The 24946-nt window shown below is 41.2% G+C and overlaps 1 protein-coding gene across 1 annotated transcript in view; it reads left to right on the top strand.

Moving 5' to 3' along the window:
* The window catches only part of gabbr2 (gamma-aminobutyric acid (GABA) B receptor, 2), a 230227-nt gene that overhangs the window by 190615 nt on the left and 14666 nt on the right, over window positions 1-24946 (top strand). The window contains exons 14-16 of the mRNA XM_084739199.1: window positions 21958-22068; window positions 24079-24303; window positions 24510-24692. Of these exons, the coding sequence (XP_084595325.1) occupies window positions 21958-22068; window positions 24079-24303; window positions 24510-24692 (519 nt within the window). The remainder of the gene's footprint in view (window positions 1-21957; window positions 22069-24078; window positions 24304-24509; window positions 24693-24946) is intronic.

Here is a 24946-nt window from a genome sequence, read left to right as displayed (position 1 = left end):
GAGTGAAAAGGAGTAGGACTTAGGAAAGGTCTTTAACGTCAAATTCATACACATATGCTGCTGGAAACTCGCAACAATGAGGAGTCATGGCAGAGAGGAAGAAATGGTCTAAAGTGTGGCTTCATTTCTCAAAGAAAAATGACAACAGTGTGGTTATGTCTGCAAAATGATCATTTCAAATATGGGCGAAAACACCAGCAATATCCTGAAACATCACTCCATGCAACATTGGTTTAAATTCCAGGAATGTCTGACCGTTGCTACATCTACCTCTCAGCTAGACTAATATTGATCAAGTATCATTAAGGCAATCAATAAAGAATTGAACAATAAACATGTGACAATTATGGGATGCCGGGCTAAATCACTGATGTAAATAAAGATGAACGCTGTATCTCTCCTTCCTCCAACCTCTGCCACTGCCGGTCGCTTCCTTATGCTGCCATCTTGCACTGCCGACGTCAATGACGAGTTGGAGCGAACAGAGCTCAGCTGTCAATCATGATGAGAAACCAGCTTTTTATAGCATCAAATATGTAATTATATCCAAACTTATTTGACTTGTACTTTGATTTTTTTAGGTTTTTATTTTTTTCTTCTTCTTCTTCTTTTTCTTCTTCTTTTTTTCTTTTTTACTATTGAGGAGCGGGGTTTATGACAGCCAACAGGGAGCGATTGAGATGTTCTGGCTTCACTTTTGGGGAGCTGTCATGTTGTCCAACTCTATATCTGTCAATGGACTAAACTACAGAGTTGTTTAAAACAGGATTAGTTGTGTGTGACTTGTATTGTTTTTCCTGTTAGACTTGTATAACTGCGAGTATTATGTCAATGCATCCCTAAATCTGAAACTGGTGAATAATAATGTTAAAACAAAACAAAACATGGCATATTGAACGTGAAGTGTTTAAAACAAGTGTCAGCAGCACTGCATTATCATTTGGCTGGGCCTCACAGCCACCTCTATTTATCATGCATACACTACCTTTTATCCCTTCATTTTGCATGAGGCTCTGCAGGCTCTGTGATGGATCTGCACGGCACATGACATAAATCAGGAAGATAATGACATGCATGACTGTAAGCACCAGTGAAATTTCCAAGACTTGATTGTTTTATGTGTGTTCAAAACAGATTGAGAGGCCTGTGAAAATGGAGCGTGAGATGGCCATTTGTTTTATTTATTTATTTAGAGCATCAGATAATGATGTCGTGTGCTGATTTGGTGCATTGAAACTGTCTTGGAAAGCTACTGTTAACACGGTGGATGACTGTGTGGACACTCTGTACCGCACTACACAGCTCCTCTGTGACTCTTAACAGTGTCCAGCCCATTACTGTGAAAAGCATATGTTCTTGCTAAAATGGGAACACAATGAGGTACTGTTTGTCCAAAAACTTATCTTGCGCTTTGATCTCCTTTCTAAATAGGCACTTTCTTGGCATCCTTTTCCCTGTTTTAACGGCACCAGAGGGAGTGTTGCCATCAGCGAAAGAGATCCAATGGGCTTGTTTTCTGACCTATTGCACAAATATATTGGATTGGTGATGAAATGGGCTAAAATTGGGTGAAGAGCAAGTGTGTGCATGTGTGTTTGTGCTTCGGAGGCCGCCACTCAGGTGTATGTGTGTCTGCGAGCGCTATACTTGACAAAGGGAAAAGGGAGCTCCCGTCAACTGGCTCTACCTTGAGGAATTGAAAATGAAACGCTGGAAGCTTTTTTTTTTGACAGTTTCATTTTCCAGCGCACTTCAGCAGAAGATATGTATGTGACCTCATCTACCTTGAATGTGCTTTTCTTTGCAATATTTCCGCATCTTTGCTGATACAATATAAACACTGGTTTCAGTCCACACAGAGCACAGAATCTGTTCCTCCTCAAGTGAGCAGGGAAACTCTCACATGTAATTGATAATTTACATCTTGCAGTCAAGGTTAATTAACTATTTACATGACTGTTAACCAGGGCTGGGGAGTACTGGAATAGCATTAAGTATTTAAATACAAAATATGAGTACCTCTATACTGTCACAGTTTAAATTGGTGGTATTTTGAATATAATAACTGTCTTTAAAAATAGATTACTTGAAGGGATTACATGATTGGCTCTAAAATTCATACAAGGCACACAGTTCACATAAATAGATTTTACAGCAATTGCGCAAGCAGTACATCTGCCACATGCCTCACAAGAGAAGACACAGCCAGGACACAGTCAGGAACGTGTTTTTTGGCATAGAAATATAAAGAGCGTTTTACCCACACACATGGTCAAGAAGGTCACATCATTATGTTGCAGTGCAGCTCTACTCGCCATCAACCGAGCTGCTTTCTGCATCAAAAGATTTTATGTCTAATGCGAAGAAGCACCTTGAGGGAAATTTCTTTTTTGTCATGTCAGTGTGCTCTGTCATGCTAATGAGGGTCTAATGTTAAGGACAGAAGCTGTCATGCACTGTAAAGATTCTAAGGCCCCATGAGGTAAATTGTGATTTTGGGTCACATATAAGTAAAATTTGACTTGACTTGCTCATTAGTTTGCTTGCCAGCTCGCTAATTAGTCACAAATATGATCTGTTCACTACAACGTGATTCACATTATGTTGTTTGGATGTGTGGCGTATATAAGCCGTTCTCCTGTTTGTTTTTTAGATTAGATTTTACTTTGAATGTTAAAAATGATCATTAGTACTCAGTAGCTGTTCCTTGAATATAAAAAAATTGTCTCATATTGTGTTGACTTTCTCTTATTTGGAACTGTGTCTGGATGCTGCTGCGTAATAACTGATGTTTTGCTTTAGACATGATTTGCCCTGTTTTGAAGTCAACCAAGTCTTTGAATTTTAATGCTTTTAATTTGATAAAGAGTGGGTTGGTTGGTTCTCTGTAGGTGGTTTTGTTTACAATTCTTATGGCTCCTTTTTGAAGGCTGTTTATTGCAGCACCCGCAGTGCTCTATTTGACTTAGTGAGAACAGTAAAGGCATCTCTCCTGTGAGGTCACTCCCAAAATCAGGTTCGTTACAAATTACATTTCAGGGCATGTATTCAGTAATCTGGAGTGGAAAACATTTTAAAAGTAACCCTCCCAACACTGATGTCAACAGACCAACAACACTCCTTGCAGTATTATGGCAATCAGTCATCTGAAAATATCTGGCTGCCACCATACCTCACCTCCACATCTCAGGTGGGATTCTCCTCCGCTGTGATTGGTGGCGCTGCATCATTCTTGGGTGTGACTGGTTCCTGTCCTTGGGGAGGCAGGCAATGGCAGTTGAAGTAATTGACTGTTAAGCTCTTATGGATTTCTTGCCTACTGCTGATGTAGCAGAGGGCCGATCAGCCTGTACTGTACACACATACCCTCCCTCTCGTTTAGTTCGATGATAAACACACACAATGCAAGGTGTGAGTCTTTACTGGCTTATGTTAAAGCCTACATAATTGCAAGTATATTGTACTGCATTATAAAAATGCATTAAGACGCTGTTGTTCTATGTGTAGTGTTAGAGACAGTACAGGGATGGAATTAGGATGGTGTCTGTGTTGCTGTTTCTCCTTGGGCGCCAGTAGCTAACCATAAGGTGTTGTGTTTGTCAGAGCCAAGCTTTAGCTAGGTGGAGAGATGCCCCTGGGAGTGTCTGACTCACTCAAGCTTGTGTGGGTATGTGCATGCGCATGTGAGTGTGTGTATCTCCCATGCAGAGGCTGCGAGGTGTTGGCAGGGCTGTCATATTAAGCCAATGGCGTTGAACTCATTGTGTCAGCTCCTGCAGGCTGCTATTGATGCTCCTATCATATAACTCTTCCTTCCTTGCCCTCAGTGTGGCACACTGGCCACGTTCCTGTTGCTACTTGCCCCTGACACGTGCGTGCGAGCATGTAGGAGTACACTTGCAATTGTACCTTTGCAGCTGTGCCTGAGTGCGCATGTTTGTACGTGTGCCTACGTTTGTGTTTTTTATACCAGTGCATGTGTGCTTCCTTCCTGCTCTTACAGCGCATCATGGAGCTCCTGCAGAGCACTGCTGCATTTCTGCATCATTAGGTCTCTCCCTGAGGTCGAAAGAGAGGCCGGACCCAGCAGGCAATGGCTTGGGACCAGAGGATAAAAAGTATGGAGACAGGACAGGGATGGAGACGGTGTATTAAGGAGCAAAAGATGAAAAGCAGAGAATGACTGAAACATGTGGCTAGCTGAGAGGAAAAATGAGAGAAATTGAGAGTAGAACGATTTAGGGCAGCCAAAAAAAATTAGAGATGCAGTCACTGAAGGAGTAAAAGGTGGAAAAGAATGAGAAAAACATGGAGACACTGTTCAGTCAGAGAAAGACAAGTGGAGAAAAAGATGGAAAGTACATGTGATATATAGTGCCAGGCCTAGAAGAGGCTCTAAAACAGCTGGTCTGCAAAAAAATATTGTTAATGTGTATTTTAATCGGCTTTTTAACTTTCAAAATGTTGCTTCTCTTTAAACCTACTGAAAACTGTCAGTGAGGTGGAATAATTTCATTAGGTTTAATGTCCCTGCACCTGCTCAGAGACCTTTAATGAAGCAAGTGACCACATAAGGGCTGACATAAGGTTGGTCACATCTCTCGTGTCAAGACAGTACAACTTAATTCCAGCAAATACATGTACAGTAATTGGACATTTATGCAGCACGGTGTAGCTCTCCAAACACCTGAGTCCTGTGGCTGAAGCCAGCTGATGGAGGGTTATGGAGGACAGGAGCTCTATTATGCTGTCTGCTCCTATTAGCTTCCATACGCTATCACATACACTTAAGCTTATGAGGCACTGCAGAAAATATCCATCCTAACAAGTCACTTAAGTGGTTCTTGGCACAATTTGACTTGAAGAAAGACAATGGAGGCAACCACACATGGGTCATAGTTTTAAAGATTAAGAAAAGGTTGAAATGGACTACATCAATGGTGCAAAAATCCGGGAAGAGAGTGCTGTCTTGTCTCATTTTCAAAACAAGTGAAATGATATGGTATTGATAAAAATGGTTTCTGGTGAGCATCAGACACAGGGTAACATTTCTTACCCTGCTGGCAGATTTCGTGTATTAAAAAGTAAGATTTGATTTAAGATTGACAATTTGCATGGAGAGTTTAAAGGAAAGAAGAAAAGAAAGAGGAATGCAGTGGAGTGGTGGAGTGTAGATAGATGATGAGATCATAAAGATGACAATAGCATAGAGTGAAAGTGGAGAAAATGGAAGAACTGGGTCATATAACAACAAAGTTTATGAGCTCAGTTTCAATCAGAGATGCACGTCTTTGTACTATATGCATAGAGTAAGATGCAAAATTGCAGTGAGTATAAATATTGCCATCTACTCTCCTTGGAAAAGTAGACAAACAATGCTCAGAGGCCTCTACCACTAACGCAGTACAGTACACTGTGGCTTGCTTGTGAATAACAGAGCCAATTAAGCAACCACAACACTGGGCTCATGGCAACTCAGGGCCTCAAAGGACTCAATTACTGCTCTTGGTTTGCGGGGACAGAGGGAGAGGTAGAGAGAAAGAGACACAGGGAGACAGATTCCTCAAAAGAGGATAGTGCAGTTTCCCTCTACTGGAAGTACAGAGATTCTTATCGCTGGCCATATGCAACATGGGTAATCAAATATCATAATGACAGCCTGTTTCCAGAGAATGATGGTGTTGGGCTGTTTGCTTTCTCTACCAGGAAAGTGCCTGGTGGGGATTTCCCCAGCCAATTTCCTCCCTCTGCATAAAAGGATAAGAAAAATGAATATTTGCAGGGTTGAAATAGGTCATTTATAGTCTGCATTCTTATTGTGTTGAATCACTGTTGCATTTGATGTTATTAGGTACCGGAGCGGGAAGTATCTGCAAGCAAATTAATTCATTCTGTGAACATATTGCGCTCGCTTGTGGCGGATTTAAATACAGTAGGTCGGCCTGTTCAATTAATGTTTAACATGGCAGATCATTTCCGGTAATTTCCTGAGGAAGATATTATATGATATAATAGGATGGTCTGGTATCAGACAGTGTAAACAGGCAGAGAGAGAAACTGAATGGAGAACAATGAGAATTATCTCTTGGCTGTTAAGTCTGGCACGCATTTGTTTGACAAAGGATGATGGGAAATGTAGTGAAGCAGGTAAAATGAAAAAGGGTTATTACTGACATAATGATGCTGGGCTTTTATTTCGGTGTATTGTGGTCCATAATTACTATGACTGGTTCGCAATAAAGGGCAGTGGCACAGACGGCCGTTCTGGTATTGAACCAAATCGAAAATTATCACCTTGAGGAGAAAAGAGGAGAGAGGAATAAGAACGGGTTGAGGGGGTGAGTGTTGCAAGAGGAATGATGAAATAAGAAGAGGGAAAAGGTCATCAATGAATGTCATCCTCAGCCCTTCAATCAGAAGCTGCTGGAGCAGAATTATTCAGAAGAAATTTTCCATTAAAATGAGATTTATGCGGTGTATCATTTTTGTGGCAGAGGCCACAGAGGGTGTGCGCATTTGTTGTTGGAGAATGTGGAATAAAATATGTGCTGCGTGTGTGTTATTCCTCGCTTTGGACAAACACCTCCACTAATCTCTTGGAGTGTTGATTTAGAGGGACACCGAGGGTCCATCTGTCCTGGAGTGGACCGCCTGTCCGCCTGCAGATGAGGTTTGGAGTCATCAACTACTGGCCTGTCTGCAAGCTGGCAAACAGGCCAGAATAAGGCCTGTTTTAAGCACTTGAAAAAGTGGAGCTGCTCAGAGAGAGATAGCTGGAAGGAAAATGAGAGTGAGAAAGATAGAGAAAGAAAAGGAGAAATACCTAAGGGTGAGGTGATGTGTGAGAGTAACTTGTCATATCTGATGGCTTATCCCCGGTTCTTGGTGCTTTCCATTTGTCACTGAGTCAACCAGGATTTATGAGCGTCTTCACAGCTACAAATCCTGATTATGGTCCTTCAGATAAAGAGTGACACCCAGGTGTTAAAAGGAGTGTGTTTGTGTGGACTGGATGGTTTAAGTTTTCTTAAGTAATAGGGAGGCGCATGGGTGTGGAAAATGCAGACTGAGTGCCCATTTCCGCAAATTCAAGATGGTCTAAATATTTCCTCCTGCGTGTTTTTCAGTGAACGAGCAAAAATTTTTCCTAGTTTTTTTTATTTTAAATAAATTGCTGACATATAAAGACACCCTTCTATTCAAGCCTCTGGCTGAAGATTCAAACAGTTCAGAGAAGTATTTATCATTATGGATATATGTAGCACATGGGTTCCCAAACTTTTTCAGCTCTAGAGCCAAAAGAGAAATGAGAGAAATGTATTTATTTCATTATAAATATACATTACAGCTTGAACAGTCCACTGAACACTGGAGGGCTTTTAATTTGAAATGAAATCAGGAGGTTGAGTTTGTATTAGCGTATTGTGGTAACTTCAACATGGCAAATAGGAGCAGATCAAAACAAGGCTTCACACTAAAATAGTCTAGTGACCCACCACATCTCCCATCATGCCTGGATTCATGAGTTGCTTGATACGATTGCTATTTTATGTTCTAAAGTGTGAATATTAAAACGTGTCTTTAGAACATGGTGGTTTATATTGTTAGCTTAATTGTCATTTTTGTGCTTGTTTACAGTTTTAACCATTAGGGAGGTGGCTTTTACATATCTTGACAGACAGATTTTGATTCTATGTTGTAAAGTTCTTGTCCCCTGTGTTGAAAGTTATTGAAGGGTTAACATCGCTGGGAGCTGCTGTCTTTTGCTATTTGAGGAAATGCACTGCTAGGGCTGGGCTGATGGATGGTGCCACTGTCAGTGGCCAACAGTGATTTAATGATTTAAAATCCTTCTGAATTTTAGGTAGTGTGTCTCATCAGAGTTGCCATTAAGTAGGAGTTTGTTTCCATCTTTTAAATACGGGAGAAAAAATAAAAAAGAGCTATTGGCCATTGACATCATCATATGCCAGTTTGGTAGACATTGCCCAACCCTGTGCAATATGCATATACTCTGCCAACTGGCAACCCACTAGTAATGGGCAAAATGCCGATGTAGTGATATACAGTTGTAAAAGTAAGTTAGGGCCATGAACATCTATTACAGGTGTGTCAAAATAAGTTTAAGATGCAGTAATTGCCCAGAATCAAATAAGCATGTGTAGTGTGAAAGGGTTCACTTGTAGTAACAAACTGTCAAAATGATGTCAAAGGAATAACATTATTTACTAAAGTTAGCGACATAATTCACACTATAAGCATGACTAATAACACTGACATATAATGTGTGATTGAGTCCATCTAGTCTATGGCATACAGCGCTAACAAACTACATCACAAGCGGTCGAACATTCAAGAGGTGTTTGTGTTTCATAACATCCACTACAGCTCAATAAAACCTGAGCTTTGCTATATTACTTCAACTCTTGTGGGGTCAAAGATATGAGCTTGCTACTGGGACCTTCCCAGTGGCATCTGAACAAAATTTAAGTGGCTGAAGTCTGCCTGTTTAGAGTTTCTTAAAAAAATGGAGATTGGCACAAGTAAGCACATTTTTCCATCAAGGCTCTTTGACTGCCTGTGACTTTCCATCAAAGACCTAGATTACCTCTCAAGTTATCCACAGCTGTGTACAAACCCAGAGGTGAAACTTCTTTGCCGCCTCTGCAACGATGTACTACTAGACTCCCAGCAGTATACAGATCTTATTAACAGTATTCCCACTTCTCTTGCATTATACTACCTCCCAAGAAATGTACCTAATCCCCCAGCACTGTACATTCTTCTATAATGATGTACCCACTTCCTCCACAACTGTGGCAACAATGGCATAAGGCAGTTACAGTTACACCCAACATACAGCCCTAAGCCACACAGTGTGCAGATGGGAGCTTAGATGAAAGCTAGCGCTATGACAGGGAGTTATGTTAAAGGATAGCAGCCATAAAAGCAGTTGGAGCCTGCGATAACGAAAGCCTTAGCTCGCAATCTAGCAGACTGTCAGGCTATACCGCAGCATTTGCATATTCTAATGAGCCCAATGTTCAGGGTTAGCCGCTTACACTAATGACGCGTTTAGCTCTTAATAAATCAGTTAAGGCAGCTCCCTGCTGGAGCCCAGGGAGCTGCACCCGTGTGTGTGTGTGTAGATCTCACTTTGTGCATATTTCATTGTAATTTAGATTTGTGTATTTGTGTGTGTGTGTGTGTGTGTGTGTGTGTGTGTGTGTGTGTGTGTGTGTGTGTGTGTTTGTATGTGTGTGTGTGTGTGTGTGTGTGTGTGTGTGTGTGTGTGTGCCATTAAGCTGTAATTTTGTGAGAATGCATAACTGAGTGAATCAGTCTGTCTTGGAGTGTGTGTGTGTGTGTGTGTGTGTGTGTGTGTGTGTGTGTGTGTGTGTGTTTGTCTTCAGTCTTCATTTATATGTGTATGTGTGAGTGTTTGCATGTTTTTTGTGTTTTTGCCCACATGGATGGGGTAGTAGCTTCTGCTCTCTTACTTTGAAGTGCCTTCTTTTGAAGTTGTGGTACAAGCACTTCAACAGAAAAATGATTTTGTATTTCTCCCCCTTTTACCACTTAACTTGAAAACTTTATTAAGCTGTCTTGTGCTCTTTTACTCATTTCATATTTTATCATATTTTTGACTGACGGCAGTCATGCCTCTCAACCTGCATGTGACTAATGGAAATAACAAGCAGGGTGATCAGATGTTCTGGTGCAGGATGCCTGTTTGGAACATTTCACAGGTAAACTGGTTAACTGGCAATGGATGATAGTCATGACTGTTTATGACAGGGTCAGTTGTTCACAAGTAATGCTAGGGTGAGGGTCACCACTTTGTGGAGGACTGCAGGGGCAAACAGTCCAACAGTTTAAGAACAAGGTTTTGAACACACAGTTGCATCAAAGACCTGTAACCTTTGACCCCTTAGTACATTTTATCACTGAACTAGGATAACAACACTCTTCTGTTTTCATTAATAGTGTGATCTTTCATGAGACCTTCACCTAATAGCCATTGAATACCAGCAAAGGCACTACAATGTTACATTCAGATGAAATATGAGACTTGAGACTTGATTTTTGACACAAAAAGACGAATTTGATGGTTCCAAGTAAAGCATGCTGGGCAATCCCAGCCATTGCCATTTAGATGATGTCTTTTTTCTGGGATGTCCGTGGTTATTTCAGCAAGACAATGTCACATATGCACACACATTCTGCACACACATTCTGTGTTACAATTTGGCTTCATAGTAAAAGAGTACAGGTGGCCTGACTAATTGTTCTTGTGTCGCTCAACTTTAACGTAACTGTAATGGAAATAACAAGAAGGGTGATACAGATACACTGTTATGTTCTGGTGCAGAACATTTGAAACAGCTTCAAACACTGCTGGTCAGTGTGGTGGCCACCTCTGCTGACAGTGCCGTCAGGAGCGCCGTAACCAAAGCACTATGCAGTACATTTTATCACTGAGCCGGGGTAATGACACTCTTTTGTTTTCTTTGATAGCGTGACAATTCATGAGACTTCCCCCTCACAGTCGTCTAATGCCAGCAAAAGCACTAAAATGTCACTCTCGGGTAAAATGTGAGACTTGAGACTTGTATGCTGACGCATCAAGACCAATTTAATGGTTCAGAATATAGCATGCTGAGTAATCGCTACTGAAAACAGGAGAGGAAACAAGGATGGACTCCTGTGGTCACAGACAATCATCAGTGGATAAAATGAGAAAACTGCGCCAGCTGTTAATTTCCCTGCATGAGGCTCCGGTTTGTTTCCAGACTTTGGGCACTGTTAGGTCAGCCAGTTATCTGAACAACATGAAATCGGCCCTTTTGTCTAAACATTATTCTGCCAGTTTCTTGCAAAGAGAGAGGACTAACAGAAAAAAAAAAAATCCTTTCACAATTTCATCATGCCACTGCCAATTTGGCCCAGTGGTGGTTAGAAGGTCGATGGGCCATGGTTCTATCAGAAGGATTAGTCCACAAATGGGATTACAGGCTTGTATGAAAAAAGGAAGAAAAGGGGGTGGATGCTCAAGCAAGCAAGAGAGCAGAAATATTTAAATGCAGACAGACACATTCAAGTAAAAGAGATCATTTTATCATCATTAGTGGGGAAGAGGAAAAGAGGGGGAGGAGACTCTTAAAGGGGATGGAAACTGTATAGTGGGATGTGAATTCTGTAGTTTAATGAAGATTAAAGATTGAAAGATTTGCAAGCGTGTGTGTATGTAAAACTGGCATGGAGAATAGTGTAATTATGTTTCATTTATTTCTTTTTTGGAGGTTTTATCTTATCCCTATTGTTTTTTTTTCTTTTATCCCCTCTTTCTCTCTCCCTTAAGTGAGCCAGAATAATATCTGTGAAGATGCACTGGAGTGGAATATCCTGGTCACCCATCCGGTGTGACTAGGACACTATAGTAAAACACACACAAGCTCGCTCACACATACACACACGTACAGCTAGATGGTGTTCTCACACACACACACACACACACTGTGAAGTGGGATGGCTGAGATCCACATGGCTTGGAGTGCCAGCGGCGTCTTGCTGCCCTGCCACCATGGCCCCTCTGCATGTAGGTCAGCCTCGGCCAGGGGCACACCACCCTTACCCACCCTCCCCCGGCTCCTTCTCTCACACCCACATCCCTCACTTCTTCTGACTTCTTCTTTTCCTTCCTCGCATTTCTTTTTATACAGCAAGGCGATTTGTCAGTGCATGTAACATGTGAAATGTAAAATCTTCATGGTTGAAACTCTTCTCACGCTGCTTTTATTTACCTTGTTAATAAAGTACAAAAAAGAAGATCCTAAGGCAACCTATTAGCCTAACTATTACATCAACATCACTTTGTTTTAGGCCTGATAGTCTTCTAATTTCACAAGACTTGCTGTCCTGTGAAAAAATTACAATAGAGAAAGATATTTCAAAGTTTTTTTAAATAGTTAATTGAGCTTCAAACGTAGGTGAGTTTTCACAACTCACAAAAGAACACTTAATACTCCAGTTTTACAGCCTCAGGTGGCCCATATGATAAAAAGCAGTCTGGACTGCTAGCAAGTCAGACACATTTTTCACTCAAACGTCTCACACAACAGAAATGCTCTCATTTTAATGCACACAGCTGTCTGCTCCAGCTCCGTGTGTCTCGCGTCTCAGCTGTGTCTCACAAGCCTAAACACGACCTGATGGATTTATTTTGGCTTCAAGTAATTTTTCCAGACAATACGCATGGAAAGATGAGGTTGACACCTAGTAAAAAGGCAGTGAATAAATATATTTATCTACAATATATAACCCGGGTGGAGCAGAGTGCGCTACTTAGCGTAGCTCATTCTGCTCTGGTTTGTAATCCCACAAACTCTCCCTTCACTTTATCCAGCGGCTACACAAAGGAATATCATGAACTTCTTGAAATTCTTCTGCAATATCTCTTCACGGGCAAACTGTACATTTACTGCCACTAGACAGCTTCACTGCTAAACTCTGCCCTGATTAGCAGCATCTGTCTGCTCTGAGCACAGCCACCTACAAGCTCTTAACCACACCCAGTACACACAAGTGCACTGGCATGCTTATGCCACAATCGTCAGTGTAGCATGAACGCTGTCGACTCGCAATGCGAGCATGATGCTGATGTGATATTTGTGGTCTAGAAAAGCGGTCACACCATCTAATTTTGAAACAAAACTGGACACATTTGCACAATTTTTGAGAGGAAAGGGACACAGTTCAGACGTTGAGTACTGAAAGCCAAACACTGCAAATCTCCTTGAAAAGTTCTCTCAGTTGAGCAAAACTTTTCAGACCCTGAAAGGTGATTGTTGTGCGTCATCCGATGTTGTTGTGAGCCTCATCAAGTGATGGAATCAGGTGCTTTGCTGTTAACGCACACACCCCGGCATCAGGAACAGAGACAAGGTCCTTTTAATAATCTCATCGCCTCAGTGGGGAGGCTGAGGTTATCAAAATGGGAGGCAGAGCTGGTTTTAAACACCAGCATCATCAAACTCTATTTATTGCAGCAGGTGAGAAGTGTGTGACATTACGCAGTTTACGATGAGAATCACAATCAACAGTCAACGTCAGGTGATACTTGCATGATTTATGATTGATTGTGTTTACGTGCCACGCCAAGCAGCTACATGCTGTTGTTTTGCAAAAAAAGATTGTGCTCTGTTGACACGTCACTGGCAATAATGTCCATGCTATAAACAAGACAGGTATGAATGAAGTTTATCATTACCATAACAAGCCTGCATTGTCCTTTATAGCTTTCTTGGTAATACTTTTCGTAAAAGCTTCTGCAAGGAGTTTGTAACTGGTTAAGAAACCGTCTCAATTTAATTCTGATGCATGTATATGACCTACAAAAGCAAATGTGTGTGAGAAAGCAAATAAGTGAGAAAATCGTCTGTTTCTGTATAGTTGCTCTAATGGCTGCCACTGAGTCAGATTCTCCTTGAAATCAGATAAAACAAGCCTGTGTTTACATTCACATTACATATACATTGTCATTCATTATCTTTTTATGCAGAAGCCTCTTGAGCTCACAGGAGGAGTTGTAGTTTTTGATAGAAACATTAATTAACACTTACATCTATCTGCTTACACCTGCGTTACGGCATTACATCTTTATGTTCTGCTTATAAATGCTAAATAAGGTCACTTGAAGTAAAATGTTACCCCTTGCTCTTAAAAATAAAAAGTTTTTCTACGAGTCGGTCCAAAGTTCTGAAGTTCATTTGTAATGTGTCATCACAGATTGGCACAGAGCAGACACACATTGTTTTGTTTATTTGAACTATTTCTGTCCAATCATGTGAAAGAGTTTATTTTAACTTTCTGTGTTTTAAAGTAAAAAGCCACATTTTGGCAACAGCTTTGTTGCTGGCTGCCAGTGTCCAACCAGACTGTACAGTGAGAAGGACTGGCTGCAGGTGAAAGAGCACAATTAGGAAGAGTATGATTTTCAGGGGAAAATTGGGCGCATATTCTTGAAATATGATAATGATAGTTAAAGTTCCAGGCAATGAAAAGAGTTTGAAAGGTTTGGATCAAGGAGCTGAGGCATTCTGAGCTGCTGTCTTTAACCTGAAATTAGGCTGAAATTGCCATCTGGGTTCTGACTGGACATGTATGTATGATGTCATGGTGAGCGTACAAGAAAATATCTCCTAAATGGGTATGAACTCTTTTTTTCCTTTTGGCATCGCTGATGTCGACCTCGCTGTCCAACCAGCTGAGCTAATCACCCACTATGCACTTCTCCTATCTGCTTGTCTTAAGGCCATTACCGCTGTTCAGAATTTCATAGAGGCCTCGTGAAAACGGTGCTCACTGCTTTTCAAATGATTTTCTACAAATTACTGTGGCACCAGGATGCCTTTCATCTTCCCATCTCTTTGCCCTCTGTGCTCGTGATGTGTTTTTCTCCCCCTGCCCCTCTCCAAATCTCTCATCCTGGCTTTTCTACATCCCCCTCATTCATTCTTTAAATACCTCCACCCTTATAACATTTCTCAGTATGCTTAATACTCAGTAGTTGCTTCTTCTGCTTTCCCCAGCCCTCGAGACCAAAAATTACATTTGAATAACTAGTACAGTATCCATCTTTGGTCTCCTCTAAAACCACTTTCAACACATAAGATTTTCCGTAAGACAACATTTGTCACAAGTGTAATTTTACACTTTACAGTCGTAATAACAGTAATTACCTTCAAACAGCGGAGACAGGCTGAAAGAGACATACGACAAATTCTAAAAATGTCTCTGTTTGTATGTATAAAAACAGTTGCTGCCACCCAGGATAATGTGTTTGTGTTTGTGTGACATCTCTATCAGACAGCAGCACTGTATCAGCGTGTTTCTCTCCCTGTCTCTGTGCCCAGGAAAACAGTTGGCGGGGCTGCTACCCTGGGCATCGGCTGACATTCAGAACGCCACTTATCACCAATCTGAAAATCAAAATTTGTCAGTATTATTTAATATGAAACATATGACATTGCTCACTGTTCTGAGAGAGATTTTAAATAGCCTCGGCATACGTAAATGTAAATTATTCAATCCCTGGAGTAATCACGACACAGAAATTTTATGCAGTGTTTTTATGATAAAACTTTTACAGTCTTCCTTGAGGACAAAAAATCTTCTTTTTTTTCAGTGATTCACATTTTCTCTCCATCTGCACTCTTTTCAGTGGCTTTCCCTCATTTGTCATTTTTCATCGCAGCCAGTTTCTCTGCTTTTTCAAAATATCATACTGCCATATTAAGCTCCGCCCACAACACCTATCTTTTGTCTTCATCTCTCTCTCTCATTCTTTCAGCATGGTGGAATCTCCTCTCTTGTAATTGCCAGGGTGAGTGATGGAGTGTTTCTGTCAGTGTTTGCCTGATAGCTCATCTATACACACACACACTTATTTCCTCAAGAACAATCACTAGCACACACAATCTCAGTCGCGTGACGTATGTGTGCGCACAGATTGTGCAAACATTGGCACCCACAGGGACGTATATATATATATGGCCCCACACACACGTCAGTGTGACGTAGCTGCAGGTGACATTGAGTGAGCTTTCCATTTCCTCTCTCACTTGTTGGTCTACCTCTCCTCGCTCTCCCCCAGGCCAGAGGCCATCATATAAGCCTCGGTAGGTGTGATTTTAGAGTAAGGGGGAAACGGGATGCTTCGCAGTCTAGAATTGAGCCATGATTTATACATGAGATTCGTCAATTTAAAAGATAATTCTGTAAGTCAAGAGAATCGCGGTTTGTCATAAAACAGTTCAAGTGCACCAGTGGAAACGCAGAAAATACACAGAAACGCACTGTGAAGTGTGCCAAAGTGCAGCCTGCTTCCATTCGACAGCCATGTTAATCAGTTGAGTTGAACACACAGAACTAGATGGCCGGCTCACATCTGCAATAATAGTTTCAGCGTCTGTTCCATTGTTCACTTTTCATTTCTCCCCCCACTCCTTGCTGTTCTTCTGAAGTTTCTATTTCTCAGATTTTTTTCTTCCACATGATAAAACATGACATTCTGCCCATCCACAATATTTATAAAAAATCGTAATAGTGTTATTTGTGGTTGTATTTTTTTTTAAATTATGTACTTACATATTTAACTTATTCCCTGACTCGACTTACTTTTTCCCGTCCTTGCAGATCATCATACAAGACGATGGTCTGCTTTTGGCCAGAAACACATAACAAGCTTTGAATTCATGAGGTTATCTCTATGTGTGATTTGAACAGCAGAAGAACAAAATTATGTGTTGACCAGTGCTGAGAAATGCCCTTCTGGTGTGTTAAGCCACACTGCTGCTCGCTCCAGAATTGATGAAACGCAGCGCATCGCGACACCTCCACCCCGGTGTGTCCCTGCTCTAAGGCTATGAAAATACCTAATTAGAAAGACTAGACACCTAAACGTTGCAGAAGTGATGTCATAACCTTGTAGAGCCGGTCCCTCCAGTCTCGGTTTGCGTTGCTGCTGCTCAGTGACTTTCACCTCTTTTAATAGATTTTTCTGCAGTTTTGGAAGAATGAGGTGAAATGTGCCAAGGTGACAGTGACGTATATTGTGCGAGATGAAAGATTTAGTTCACTAAGCTGTTTCACAGTCCAAAACTAAATCGTACTTTCCTATTGTTTTGCGTAATGTTTTAAAACAGGCAACTTTTTGTGGTGATATAAATTGGCAAACATCATATGTGTAATTCAGGGCACATTCAAATGGAGTTCAAAAGAGTATTTGTCTCTAACCACTGACTACTGTACATATATTTTTTTTTAAAATAAGATCTCCAGAAAGAGAGGGACTTCTCAAACTTCTCACCTGTCTATATGGTTATCTACTATATTATCTTATTAGATCTATTATTTTCATGTTTTTCTGTTTTTAAATAGAATGTGAAAGGAATATGACTGTTCTTAATTACAGTTTGCAGAGTTTCAAAACATGATTCAGGTTTTCAGTCACCCTCCCCTCTGCTCTACAGCTCTCTTCCTTTTAAAATTTCTTCTTCCCTTCACTTCAAATTATTCTTCATTTTCTCTGTGAGGAACAGGATTGACACCATCTGTTTCTCTTACCTCTGTCCCATCTCATCTATCCTGCTTTCCCTATATTATTCCATTCATTTCAACTTCCATTTTTCCCTCCATACTTCTTGCTCCTGTCTCCTCTCCATCCCACCCTCCATTTCTTTCTCCCTTTTCCCTTCATCGCCTCATCTAGCCTCCATCTCTCCATAGACAATCTGCCAGTGCTGCGCCCGCTTCAGCCCTCCCAGAGTGATCCCGTTAGAGGGCTAATGCTGTGAAAAATGACAGTGAACCGGCACTTTTACTGCCATCACCACCACTTTGGGGCCGCCTGCCGCCTACAGCCCTGTTGCCTGGCAACTCCCCAGACAGCTTCCCTCCAAAAGGCGAGAGCTCCTGTCTGCACCGCTGCGATAGAGACCCGAGCCTAATAAGCATTATATCTCATTTTGTCTTATCATTTTGTTGTTAGTGACACAAGTTTGCTCGGAGCTGCGTCTATGCAAAGAGCACTGATGCAGAATGTGTCTCTCATATTGAATGAACAGAATGATTTGCAACAAGTGTGACTTCTTGGAGGATTGTTGTTTGAAAAAAGAGCTTGCTCAGCCAAAAAACATAAATGACGAAGATGCAGATGATGCAGTAAAGCTGCACAGAAAAAATTAACACATCATACTGTGATGTAGTACATTTACACCCAGAACCTAAATAAATCATTCTGCATGCATACTAGCTACACTAAGGCCAGAGATACATGTGCTTTTAACTGCGTGTTTGCATGTGCCTTATGACTGCCTCTTGTAACCACTTGGAGTGTTGGCTGTGCATGTCATCAAATGACTGCTACATGAACGTGTGCTTAAAAAGCAAGCATAAATCCCTAAGGTTACATTCGTGTAGTTACAGTGCACAGCTACTTTGCATAACTATTAAAGTTATTCTGTCAGAATGAAAAGTTGTTGTATATTAAAAACAAGTTGTACCCTTGCTGTTCCGTAAAATCTTTGTAACAAGCAAAGGCAGAATCAATACAGAAGGGTGACAAATCAAGGGAAAAAAAATGTAAATTAATGAGTGGAGAAACATCACAAAACACAGATGCTTCCACTTAGGACACAAGCAGTCAGTAATGGTCTAATTATAGAAATGGTGCCTTCACAGTCACCAGAAAAGCCGGCAGGTAGTGAGATTTTAGAGTGAAGACAGTCCTTGCCAGTAAAATCACCAAAACACCACAGAGGGGAATTTAGTTTGGAAGAATGGAGTTATTAATTAATGACCAGTGTGACCACCAGGGACACTTCCCTCCTTCTCCCACCAGTGAATCCCAAAATCATTTAATAGTTTTTTTTAAAGAGCAACAGAGCAATTCTCCTCCTCTTCCGCTATCTGCGTGTCACCATTTTAAAAATCCCCGTTGCTACAGGAAATAACAATAACAACTTTGCGCCACTCAAGATGATTGTGATTGGTTTAAAGAAATACAGTCAAGCCAGACCTTTCTCAAGCTTTGTGGAGACAGGACTATCTATGAGGGACAACCTCAAGGAGACATTTAATTCAGACGTTTTAAAGGTACAATGGAAATGTTACCAGGTTCCTAGGTGTCTACTATAGTCCAAAGTGACCAGCAGCTTGCAGAATGATAGACCTTTTTCAGTGTTCCCAAAGGTTCCATGCCATTCAGGTTAAACAGAGCTGACACTAAATTGAACTACTTCATGTCAATATGGCTGCTATGAAAAATGTCTAATGTCTTTACTCATTTATTTTTTACATAAAATATAAAAGTGTGTCACTTCCTGTGACCAGAGATGATTCCTGCCACCGGCTGCTGCCCAGAGACGTGGCCAAACCAGGGCACCTCATGCATAAGTCATGATTTTCTCTTGCTCAGTCCCAACACATCACTTTAAGTTGAAAATAGATTGAAAAATGTTTTTTTCATGAAGAAGTTACCTGTAGCTGTACGATGAAAATGTCATGCTTAGAGTCTCAGGATCCCTTTTCTGCACTGTGTCAACTAATTGTGGTTCCTTGTGCCAGTCTGTGCGTCATCTCCTGCCCCACTTTCCTGTGTTTCCACCTCCTTGATGGCTTTTAAGGCAGAAACACAGTTCTAGCACCTAAAATTAACAAGACTCCGACGCTCCAGTCCCAGAATATTCACAAACATGAGCGACACGAGCCATTTGGTTGCCACGATAACTCTCGGAAGGGGTTACAAGAGTGCTTTGACAAAGCGTGTGAACTCGCTGCCACCGAAGCAATCCTCTCTCTTTAATGTATTCCTGTTTTGAGACATCAGAGGTTATGAAGATCTTCAGCAGATGGTGGAAAATTTGACTCTACACCTGAGTTGTAGGGGGGGTTCCGCCTGCTATGTTTTTGCAGCGTGTGATGTGTAACTGCATGCGTAATCCTTTGCGGGATTGAATGTTGAAAGCGAAAAATAGCAAGTGCAAGCTGGATGAGACACCCTGTGTGAAAGCTGTGTTTCCAAGGCAGAGACATGGGAGTTAAAGCTAGAAAACTGTACTATAATACAACAGTTCAAGGATATCCAGAAATTATATGGTATCTGGCCCATTTCTGCTCATCTCTGTTGGCTGAATCAGTGCAGCTCTTTAAGCACCAATTTCCCATTTAAAGTGATCATCCTATAGAGAAGCACTAATGTCAGTCCATCAAGGTCGTAGAGGAGAGGATGAATAGCTGAAATTTCCATTAATGGGAGCTGAATGGCAAACGGGGGGGGGGGGTTAAAATGACTCGTGGAAGGTTTTTTTTTTTTGCAGCACCTAGAGGTACGTGTAGGTGTAGGTGTGTATTTATGAATGATGAGAGAATTCTCACCGCCAAAGTGCTCACTCCGTGTAGTATGAATGAGAATAGAAGCAAAGGCAATATTATTGATGCGATTTTTACCTCAAGAATGCATTTCTCACATTGTTCTAAATTTAGTGCATACTCATCTGGATTACTGTCTAGTAGCAAGGTCAAGCACGACAAATAAAGACTTTGAAAAAGTAAAGTTGCCATCAGAGTCAAGTAAAACTGCCCTTAAAAAGAATTATAAGAGAAATACTTAATGGCTCAGAGCCCCCTTCGCAGGTATTATGATTTCAGGTCATTCCGTTCTCGTGAACATAATATCTCAAGAATGCCTTGAGGGAATTTCTTGGTATTTCTACTTGGTGCAAGCATCCACTTGTACTCAAGGATGAACTGATTAGATTTTGGCGGCCGTAACTCGAGAATTCATTCAAAAAAAAATTACACACAAATATCTAAAAGGATAAAATGATGAGGTGATAACATATATCCAAAAGGTCAAAGGTCATCTTTACTCTGACATTATAATGTTATTCTCTCTGTCTGTCCTCTGTACTCCTTTGTAAAAATAGTTTCTCAGCATAGTGGTAAGTTCCATAATAAATTCCTACAGTTTTCTTTATGTACATTATATGACACTATTTTTGACGGCTCTGTTTTGTGCCACCATTGACAGCTGACTTCTCACTCTTCTTAACCAGCCGCAAGTGATCAGCAACCACTTCAGTTTAAAATCTTGTTTAAGCTCGGGACGATGTCTGTGGGGGTCGTCTTAATGTTGACAGAACTGTGAAAATCTCTGCTGGTTGCATCTGGCAGTTGTGGTGGCATTGCCTCATTTATTGGTGTTAATTCATAGGGGTTTGTTTTTTGTATTTGTTGTTGTCGTTGTTGTTTTGTTCTCCTTTGCCTTGGATTTTCAATTGCTTTACATTGTGATGTAATGTTTACTTGCGTGGACCCCGGCACGAGTAGCTGCTGCCTCTGTAGTGACTAAAGGGGACAGTAAATAAATGAAAAAAAAGAAACATCGCAGTGTATTCCCTGTCTTATTTCTTTCTCGCTTTCTGCCTTAAAGGAATTTGCTTATGAACTGAATTACAGCAAATCCAACACTATGCTGTAGATGCCTGTACACACCTACACACACACACACACACACACACACACCAACCATCTGCTGAGCCATTAGACATGTCCTACTGTAAATAAGCCTGAAGAGACACACACACACAGACACACACACACACCCCTAGCGAGCAGCATGGCGCTATGCCCAGCCTTGCCCCAGGTGTCTGAGAGTTGATATATTGATGTGGCCTCAGATGAATTCATGCAGGCCAAACTAATGCTCTTATAAAGGCTTTTTAAAGCAGAGAGAGTGAGCAAGAGAGAGAAGAGGTGACGTGTTTTAGCGTATTAATATCCACCTCAGGTGCTAATTTGCCCTGTAAGTCACCTGTGTCACCAGCTGCAGTGAAAGACAAGTGGAAATGAAAAGAAAGCCGAAGAAATGAAGAGCCGGGGACGGCGTGGAGAGAGAGTGCAACCGAAACCGAGTGAGAGACGAGAAAGAAAGGAGGAGGTGTAAATCACATTAATGAATAAGCTTCATTAGTCGTGCCCATTAGTGTCCTAAGCGCAGATTAATTTAACTTCATCCGACTTTTGAGAAGCCCAGTGGCCATGATGGGAAACAGTTTGATTACACACCTGGATGTTTGATCACTGACACCCTTCATTCTGACTAGCAGCGCACAATCTGCGTCATCTTTTGTCCCTGAATGTGAAATTAGAGCACCTGCGAAGAGAAGTCTAATGTGGACACAGTACATTTGCTTCCTCTTTCAGCTGGTTTACTGGTTTTCTCAGTTGGTTTTATGGTTCCTCGAGGAAATGAAGCCTGTTTCGCTGTGTTTCGCTACTTTTGGCACTTCGGATTATTTGTTCATCTTCGTAATTTGTTTTTCCAAAACAATTAAAGTACTTTATGAGGGGGCATTGCATTCACTTCTCTTCCTGTGTTTGTGTTATCAACAGGCGGACCCCCAAGGCCGAGACATAGCCATCCGTCCATTCTTGGAGCACTGTGAGAACACCCACATGACCATTTGGCTGGGCATCGTCTATGCCTACAAGGGACTGCTAATGGTGAGAGGAGAGAACACAACATTTCATCATGTACACACAGTCTGGACACGCACATAAATAAACTCTGAGATGAATGTACTAATCTAATGTGCTCAAATGAGACCTAATGCCTGTCTGTTCATATTGTGGTTGCAATATGACTTTATGTTAGACACAGTGAAATGTTTGATGCGTTTTCCAAGTTTAGGTAATTCTGTGTCCCTGTGTAGAAGTGAGAGGATAATTTGAAGTGGGGTTGTATGAGGTACTTATTCATAGTCAGTGTATTACCTACAGTGGATGGTGGTCAGCACGCCCCCAGTTTGGAGAAGCAGAGGGGGACACTGGCACAGAAACTAAGCATTGAACGTATCTTAGCCACTTATAAAGGGTCCATCTAAAATATCTATATAAGTTTAAGTGTACACTATTAAAATGCTTTATCTTTCCATCAGAGAGACTTTTCCAATGGGAAACCACCGTTACATAAGCCAGGTATCATGTTCTCCAAACCAACCAAACTCCATAGATGAAATTAGTAATTTAACCTCACAGAAAATGGGAGTTGTTATTGTGTGACTTCAGTGATTTAAAAGTATATTTTGGATTCACCAAATTTACACAATAATGCAAACTAACTAACAGATTGAGTGAAGCAGGCACAACTGTAAATTATACAAACCACAGTAGATTTGTGGTGAGATGAAGGAGAAGGGGTGAGACAGACAGGAGGAGGCAGAGCAGTAAATCATCTTAAGCAGATTGAGAGAATTCAAAGGATGGAGAATAAAAAATAGTACTGAAAAATATCAAAGACAGAGAGATGGAAGGAGTGTGAAAATTGTAAGGTAACAAGAAGAAGGGCCTTGATTTAAAATAGTGAGACAGCCACAAAGAGCGGTAGGAAAAGTTTGCATCAAGTGATTGACAGCAGCCCACATCTGTATGAGGCATAGAGAGGGACAGCATAGCAAAAAGAAGCATTAAAGCTTGAGTCATCACTGCCTTCACACACCCGCACACATACCTGTATACACACACACACACACACACACACACACACACACACACACACACACACACACACACATACACACCTGAGGCACGCTAATCCTTGATGACTGCTCCCTAATTCTGCTCCTTGTCATTCCACCAACCCTCATTTCGACTTTAGAATAAGCAGGCAGGCCACTTTACACGATACACGGTGAATTATTCAGCAGGATGCTGCTGCAACTCCAGTGTTCCACCAAACAAACAGCTCACGCTAAATAAATAAACATTTTACAAGCATGAAACCTCAAGCTGCTTTAGGGTGTCTTTGTATTATATTTCACTTCTTTAACCCTGTAGCATATGAAGTTGAGTTTTGTTTCATTTTTTAAGTTTTTCTTAAAGTCAAGTGAAATGAAATGTGTCTTCACAGCCTGCACTCCAACATATCATGCTCGCACTGGTTCGATTTATGAGCAACAATAAAGAACAATGAACTTCAAAAACATTAAGATTTAATAAGTTATGCTTTATTTTGATGTTAAGTCTAGCATAATCAAAATATAAGAAAACGGCATAATTTTAAATATTGAGGATGACCAAAAGGCAAGTTCACACCTAAAGTCAGTTCCTGCAGTTGTAGTCATGTGGTAGAAATGCTCATAAGGCAGCACATAGTACATATTTTGATTTCACTTCCTTGTGAATCCAGGTGTGTCCACTGCCGGTCCATATTTTGGTAGCAAACTTGCTGCCAGTTCAACAGTCACCAAAACAGGAAGAGAAATTAACCACTCCAGAGTTCACTTGACAGCAGTCCAAGACCTCTCTTTGAGGCGTACCAGAGAGCAGTCGTTTGGTCGGCGCCAGAGTTCAAGTCTGGTGTAAAAAATGGTGGTGTGAACCTGTCCTAGCTGTGTGTGCACTGAGAAATGAGTTTAGACTTTGTGTAAACTAAATCAGATACTGGCTTCGGTTTTTCTGAAATGTCTGTGTAACCTTCTCTTAAGCCTTTTTTTCCTCTCTTTCCCCTGACAGTTGTTTGGCTGTTTCCTGGCATGGGAGACCAGGAACGTGAGCATTCCTGCCCTCAATGATAGCAAATACATCGGGATGAGTGTTTACAACGTGGGCATCATGTGCATCATTGGAGCTGCGGTGTCTTTTCTGACTAGGGACCAGCCTAATGTCCAGTTCTGCATCGTGGCACTGGTCATCATCTTCTGCAGCACCATCACACTCTGCCTGGTCTTTGTTCCCAAGGTCAGTTTCTGTATGAACGAGCACAAGTGGATCATTTTGCTTTGCCAAAAACCAGAGTGCTTAATTATCACCACTTTCACACACCACACTTCTCTAAGTCCTGGAAACTGAAAATGCAGCGTAAACAGTTATGTGTAGCTTTTTTAGCCTGTGTAATTTTTATCCCAGAGTACAGCTGTGACTAATATCCGTAACTCCTTATCCAGTTCATCACCATGAGAACCAACCCAGATGCAGCCACCCAGAACCGGAGGTTAAAGTTCACCCAGAACCAGAAGAAGGAGGACTCCAAGACCTCCACCTCAGTCACCAGCGTCAACCAGGCTAACACTTCACGACTGGACGGGCTTCAGACTGATAACCACCGCCTCCGCATGAGGATAACAGAGGTCAGAGTCAATGAATACTCAGTCATGTTGTACCGTGTTTTTTTTAACCGTTGTTCGGTATTATACAAGACAGAACAATGCAGTAGTGGCAGAGTTTTTAATGCAATAGTGGGATAGGAAGAGGCTTAAACATAATTGAAGGTACTAATTGAAAGTTCAACAAGAGAAGGAAGAAAGAAGAAATCATTTAACTCCAATTGAACTTGAAAAGTCAATCCACTAATTCTTAATAAATTATTGTCAGTTTTTAAAAG

The sequence above is a fragment of the Lutjanus erythropterus genome, chromosome 16, assembly GCF_056507025.1.
Source record: "Lutjanus erythropterus isolate fLutEry1 chromosome 16, fLutEry1.hap2, whole genome shotgun sequence".
Taxonomy (NCBI): domain Eukaryota; kingdom Metazoa; phylum Chordata; class Actinopteri; order Lutjaniformes; family Lutjanidae; genus Lutjanus; species Lutjanus erythropterus.
This window is presented reverse-complemented; position numbering and strand designations above follow the sequence as displayed.